General features: G+C 45.9%; 1 protein-coding gene across 7 annotated transcripts; it reads left to right on the top strand.

Moving 5' to 3' along the window:
* Positions 1–451: 451 nt before the first annotated feature.
* Positions 452–4,017, top strand: LOC4326029 (uncharacterized). Of its 7 annotated transcripts, none has more exons than XR_010741678.1 (5): positions 452–965; positions 2,313–2,547; positions 2,648–2,710; positions 2,902–3,012; positions 3,473–4,017. XR_010741678.1 is itself a non-coding variant. In XM_066310999.1 (5 exons), the coding sequence occupies exons 1-4, from the start codon at positions 2,017–2,019 to the stop codon at positions 2,958–2,960; spliced, it is 399 nt and encodes a 132-aa protein (XP_066167096.1). In that variant the 5' UTR covers positions 1,086–2,016; the 3' UTR covers positions 2,961–3,012; positions 3,473–4,017. The 7 variants fall into 7 exon arrangements, 2 of the variants coding, with proteins under 2 accessions (XP_066167096.1, XP_066167091.1); XR_010741676.1 differs by having other exon boundaries at positions 2,648–2,793; XR_010741677.1 differs by having other exon boundaries at positions 2,643–2,710.
* The last annotated feature ends 2,736 nt before the right edge of the window (positions 4,018–6,753 follow it).

The raw sequence follows: 6,753 nt of genomic DNA, 5'->3' as shown, positions 1-6,753 counted from the left end.
TCAAAGTTTGAATTTCAAATTTCAAATTATTTAATTAGAGTCAGATGGAGAAATGACCAAAATAAAAATTTTGCATCTCGATGAGTTCTACAACTTTGGTTTTGGTGACTTTTCCATTTCGAATCATTTATTAACCTCAATTTTTGTTTGACGTTATCAAATTTTGAAAATTCAAAATTTGAATCGTTCAAATGAACTTCTTTGTAAAAAAGACCAATATAATAGTTGTAGATCTTGATGAGTTCTACAATTTTGTTGTTTATGATTTTTGCATTTGAAACACAAAAATCAGCCTAAAATTAAATTTAAAGTTCTCATAAATTTAAGGTGAAATGTCCATTTTGTTCATACAATTTCGTAACTACTGTGGACATACCAGGGACAGTTTGGTAAATTCGTGTCGGATTGCTTCTCATCCATATAACCTCTTCCCCAAACCCTAGCCAAAACTAAATCCATATGCCGCCGGCGCCACCATCCATTCCCCCACCGCCAACATCCCTCTCCTCCTCAATCCATCGCGCCGCCCCCAGCCACCTCTTCGCCTTTCCCCGTGTCGCTCCCCCGGCCAGGGAAGGACGGTGGCGAGCGGATTCGCCGCCTCCCGTCCTCGGGAGTGACGGCGGCGCATGAATCCAGTGGCCTCCGTACTCGGGAGCGGCCTGGCGTGAGCGGGAGCACCGGCAACACACGGATCCACCCACCTCCGCCCTCCGGAGCGGCGGCGGCGGGCTTAGGTAGGCGGGAGCGAGCGGCTACGGCGGCGGCGGCTGCGGCGACGACAGCTACAGTGGCTGCAACGACGGCGACGACAGCGGCGACGCTAGCTGCGACGATGACGATGACGATGACCAGCGGCGGCCGGCGACTTGCAATCGAGAGGCGGGCAGGTGGCGCGGGCCGCGGGGGCACGCGGCACGGGGCAAGGGTGCAGGGCAGCAGGCCAGCGGCGCGTCGGGATCTGGGTGAGGGTAACATCTCCCTTGTCGAGTTGGGAAATCGGTAGAAGAGATGCTGGCTTTCGCGGATCCGTGCGGTTGATGTGTTGCTTTCACCAGATCTGGTGGTTTATTGGGGTATTCTGTTGGTGCTTGATTGCTGCTGCTGCTGGAGTGATTTGTAGCCGAGATAAAGACGACGAGTAGAGGATTCAGTTTTGCAGGATTCACAACCTCTCTCGTAGACAGTTTTTCGTGTGAATCAGTCTTGAAATGGAGTAGTGATTAGCAATTTTTTTTCCATTCTCCTATTGATCCTTCCTTTGTGAAAATTAGAGCAGTAATTAGTTCTGATTGTTTCTGACAGTCATAATTAGTACTTAAAATTTATAAGCTTCTCTCTTCTTGTATTCTAGTGTCGATATCGATGATTCTCAAGTTCGAAATTATTTTTAGGTTACATAACAAAATAGCTTTCATACTTGAATTTGGAGTGGTAAGCATTAGGAGCATGGTTAGGCATGTTAGTATTATCAAGGATTGGTCTTAGCTTCTTAGGTCAAGCGTGCTAAATTGCATAGTTTCTTTAACAAAATATGGGTGATCCATGTTTGACTTGTGGGTTTAACAATGTTCACTGGGAAAGTAGGGAGGCAACTACCTATTTAATATAGCTTTTCTACATTTAATAACTAAAATAATCCAAAGAGTTAGTTTGGGTCAGAGTTTGACTTGGTCTAGAAAGAAACCGTGTTTCAAAAATGCATGGTTAACTAATTATAATTAGGAAGATGTTTATGCCTGCCCAACCGATCACAGCTGCTGTTTACTGTTTTGATCTCTACTCTGTACCAAACTTACCACATGCATTCTTCTTGAAAAACAAACACCTTCTTTTTTATTAATGTTAGGTGTGGTAGCATTAATATGAACTCAGTTCAATCCAAGTATATAGATCATGATATCTCCAAGGAAGAAATTTTTTCTAGCTTGGATCCTTTAGTGCAGTTGGTAGTTGAAGTAGGAAGGGAAGCTACTGCTGCATCTCCCCCTCAGTCTGTAGTTCATAAAGCAGAAAATGTCACTGGTAAAAGGGAAGCATCACCTCCTGAGAAGAAAGGTCATGGCTAGCATCTCTTTGATTCCTTCTATAATCCAATATAATGTCTGTCACAGAAATATCCCCGTAAGAATGTAAATAAGATGTGAGATTTTTACTAAATTGGCTATAAACTTGCTCAAAGAGTATATGTTCCTTAAAATCACTCAACTCACAGATTTGCCTAGCAAAAACAGTTACTAGTCACAAGCTTCTGCAACTCTAATGCAATGTTCTGATCTTTTCTTCTGATCCTTTCTTCATCTGTCTTGCAGAATGTGACTATAGGAATGAGGGCCTCGGGACTGCAAGATCCGGTGGCGCTGGTGAGCATCGGCGGGTGGAGCCCCAACCAGGGCACGCCACAGCTAGCCATCATCCTCAACCCTTCCTTGCGCCGCAGATGTGGCCTTTGCCCTGGGTGGCCATATTGGGCGGCGGCAATGGGATTGAGCGACCTCACTTTAAGTACAGAACTGGAGCCAATGGGATTGAGCTCTACTGAACAAGGCAAGTAACTTGGATTCTTGTTCTTTTGTCCTTACATGTGTTATGCCTTCATATCAAGTGCAGAATCTTTTTATTGACACTTGTAAATGTTTTAGGTTAGGCACCCTCACTGGCAGTAGACAAGTGGAGCCAAGGGGGAAGAGCATGGGTACTGCAATTGACGGTGAGCCCACTGCAATTGATCTCTTTAATGAGTTGCATTGCAGCAAAACTAAAGGTTTTAGTGAACCTGTGAAGAAAGCTATAGTAAGTACTGAACTATTACATCTTCTTTCCTTCTTTTATTAAGTAACTTATGCAATGAACCTTTATTTATATAATAATACAAAACTGAAACCTTGCTTTGATTGCTAGGAGGATATGCATGCCCGGGAAGCCCTCACTTCATCATCAGGGCCTCCTTCGACAAATGATGGCATTTGGACAGGGTCAGATCAGTCCTCCCTAAGCTAGTTGTATGCTCAGGTGCATAGCTTTAACTTGTCTCTTGTGCTTTTGCATCCATATCAAGCCTATTGTACTGTTTCATTGGTGGCTGAATTTTTTGTTCATGGTGTGTATCAAAATTGCCTATTACTCTGCCTATTTCAATTTACTTGCTGGATTGTTTATAGTTGTTGTTACTATGAAATTAGATATTGTTTAGTTGTGACTGGAAAAGAGCCATTTGATTGATCGATCTAGATACTCTATTTTTTCTGGATTATTAGCTGCAAAAGAACCATTGTTTGGATTTAGTTGTGACTAGAAAAGAGCCATTTGTTTGGACTTTATGGAAAAGAGCCATATCAATATATTGTTATTACTCAATTTACCTGCTGGGTTATTACTCTAAACACTATTTGTTCATTTGTTTGCCTCCAAGTCCAAACAAAATGGACTTTTTATTCACCAGCAACTGAAAACATGCACCTTTTGATGGCAGGAATGAGGTGGCTGAGCTTGGAATTTGATGGCTCGTGTTAGTGTAGTTGAACTTCGAGGCTGTGATCGCTTTTGGTACTTCAGAACTTGGTGTATGTGGCTGCTATTGTATGGTGTATGTGGCTGCTAGAACTTGGTGCTAGCTACTGGTTGCTTGCAGGTTGGCGCTTTTGGTGGCCGGAGTTTTTTTTGCGTTGGTTGCTGGAAAACAGGATTTTTTGGCACTAGTTGCTGGCAGCTGGCAGGATGCAGGCCGGAAGTGCGGTGGCTGCTTGGTGGAATTTTTTTCCTGGCTGCTGGCAAGATGAACGCCGAAACTTAGTAGTGGCTGCTAGGTGGAATTTTTTTGGTGCAGGAACTTGACACTTCCTGTAGGAACTTCGTAGTCGGCTGGGACTTGTGTAGTTGGATGGTGGATGGAACATTTTGTATTCATGTTTCGTTCTTTTGTATGGAACATGTTGGAAACTGTATTCTGAAACTTGCTTTTGTATGGGCTAGAAAATTAATTATGGCTGGAATGTGATTATAGTATAATTATGCAAATGGTTGTGGTTTATATTTTGTGATTGTTTTTTAATTGGGCTGGCCCATAATATGGGCTAGAATTGTACTTTAATTGGGCTATAAGGAAAAAAATGTAAAAGAAAATTTGTAGCTGTGTCAAAAAAAAATATTTGGGCCAAATGTAATTGAAAATAAAAAAGCCCATGCTATATGGGCCGAATGTGAATTGCCATGTCATCTGCCACATCACCCGCCTTGTCATCTGCAACATCACATGTCATCATATACGTGGCGTTATTCGGTTCAATTTGTTAGGATGAATTTGTCTCGTCATTCATCAATGACGGGAGAATTATCGTCATTGTATCAATGACGATGTCCTCTGGTGGTCACAGAAGCTGGTTAGTGACCCACCTTCTGTGATGACAGCCATTTCGTCACAACAGGCAGGTAGTGACAGGAAACAGGCTGTTATCGTCATAATGTAATCATCACAGAAGCCCAGAATTCTTGTAGTGTGGTTCGGCGCTTGATTCGTTCCGAAGCCTGGTGTCGTTGCCTGTGGTCGAATGGTTGGTGCTTGAGTGGCGTTGCTGAGGTCGAACTGCTATCCTTGACTCCATGGGGAAGCCCCCGGACCAGGCTGGTTCGACATTAGCCAACTGGGTGCACCCTGACTTGCGTTCCCCTCCGGTTGGGCCGAAGGGGTTGTACCTGAAGTGTTGTGGGGTTGGTTGAGTTGCTGAAGGAAAGCTTGGAGCTGCGCTTGCAGGGCCGAAGCTCCTTCCGCCATCGCTTGCGACGTCTGTGCAGGTAGTGGGGGATGTGCTTGGGCAGCGACCGGCCGAACTTGTGCATGTACATGAGGGGTTGGGCGTATGGTTGCGGCCGAAGGCTGCCCGACGAAGCACGCTGGCTCTTGCATGACTTGTGGCGGAAGGACCTGGATCGGCGCTTGCGGGTAGACTTGGGGTGGGATGTAGCCCGCCGAGTCCTGGAGAATGGGCGCCGAGGTGGCCTTGGCTTGTCGGGCCGCTTCGTATGCCTGCTGTTGCTCTTGCATCTGACGAAGCATGTCCTGAAGTCACGGCTTGTTCTGACGCATGGCCTCCATGTCAGCTTCGGCTTGCGCTTCGAGGTTGGAGTTGACTTGTGCAGTGGCGAGTGTTGGTATTCCTTACGACCACAGATAAATCCACAAGCGCACGGAATACCGCTGTAGCACTCCACCTTCGGGTGACCCCAAAAGGATATCGAACTCAGGGAACATGTGTAATCTACCTAAGGCTAAGGCTATCCAAGGACAACAACTGATGATAGGTAGGCTAGGCTAGAGAGGACTTTCTGTGGGTTTTAATTATCTAAGCTAAGCAAAGGTAATTTCCTATCTATTGCTTCGGGCACCGACCCCTGCTGGTCTGCCAGCGTGGTTCCGGCTATAGCTCTATGATGTATCCGAACATGGAGGATTACTGGGACGGGATTCAGGGCTGTCACCACCTGCCGCCTACCTCTGACAAATCCGTGGGATACACAACAAACAAAGGTAATCTCTAACCTAGACACCACGTCTAAGTTATTAATTACTACTCTAATACTTGTACAGGAACTTTCTTCTTTATCCAGAGTCCTAGTACTAGAGCACTTAGTATGAATACTAAACAATGAACCCGCAAAGATGGAAATCTATCTTACTCAGACTAAGTAATTAAATAAGATAAGAAAGGAACATGAATGCTTACTTAATAGAAGAAGTTCTCCGAACTCGGAGCAGAGTGTACCGACAGCTCCGGTACTCCTCCAGAATTCCTCCTAGGAAGCTACACTCGTCGAGGTAGAAGTCGGATGAGCGCCAAACTTCCGAACACTCCTCGGGAGCTTCCCCTCACTCTCTACCTATTTCTAATGTATAAAAGATACAATAGAGCCTCTTGTAATTCAGCTCAAAGTTGCGTGTGAGTGAAGTGAGGGAGATGAGCTCTATTTATAGCCTCCATATGACGGTTACAGGTATGGGAAACGACCAAAACACCCTCAACCGTCATTGGGAATGTATCAGAAGCATACACGTGGAAGGCTGGGATGAAAGGAGCTTGTGGTGGTTCGGCCGAACCACCTGGTTCAGCCGAACCCTGGGCCCCACATCCTAGCCTCTCCTTTGGCAGGGACACTGACTGGTGGGCCCTAATGGCGGTTATGGCAGTTATGACCCGTTCCATGGCGGTTTTACCTGATTTGTGGGCCCTCCAATCCGTGTGCTCGCGTCTGATTGGCCGGAAGTGTGTTTCCTTGCATTACAGGTGTGTTTTCTCCTTAAAATACCTGCATACACATATTTCACCAACACTAGTGGAATTTATTAGTAATAATCCCTACCACTAAGTTGGATATCATGTTTTATTTCATTATATGTAGGTATTGACGGTCAAATATTATGATTTAAGGACCGTCAACAGCGAGCGCGGTCGAAGTCGGAGCCAGCTCTGACGGAATCACTTGGGACGCCACCAGATGACTTGTCGATAGGACATCCGTCCTGGTCTGGAGCGCCCTTGCTCCCACAGCTGTCATCGCCGCCTCACCCGTGTTCGCCACCGGCCCCGTCGAAGCGACGGGGGCCGAAGGTCGCAGTTGCGGTAAGGGCGCCGAAGCCGATGGTGCTACTCCAGCTTCGGCGACGAGCGCTGAAGGCTCCACTCCTTCGGCGGCCATGTCCCCTTCTACTTCACTCTCCTTTCGCTTTGCAACCTTCTCCTTCGTGACCTTCTTCAGTGG

Source organism: Oryza sativa, chromosome 1 (genome assembly GCF_034140825.1).
Source record: "Oryza sativa Japonica Group chromosome 1, ASM3414082v1".
NCBI lineage: Eukaryota > Viridiplantae > Streptophyta > Magnoliopsida > Poales > Poaceae > Oryza > Oryza sativa.
The sequence above is the reverse complement of the archived record's forward strand: the minus strand, read 5'-3'. Positions and strand labels throughout refer to the sequence as shown.

Coding starts and splice junctions, on each gene's coding strand:
- LOC4326029 (XM_066310994.1), top strand. CDS start 2,017: ATGTCACTGGTAAAAGGGAAGCATCACCTCCTGAGAAGAAAG. Junction 2,548..2,647: donor ATTGAGCTCTACTGAACAAG/GCAAGTAACTTG, acceptor GTTTTAGGTTAG/GCACCCTCACTGGCAGTAGA. Junction 2,794..2,901: donor AACCTGTGAAGAAAGCTATA/GTAAGTACTGAA, acceptor TTTGATTGCTAG/GAGGATATGCATGCCCGGGA.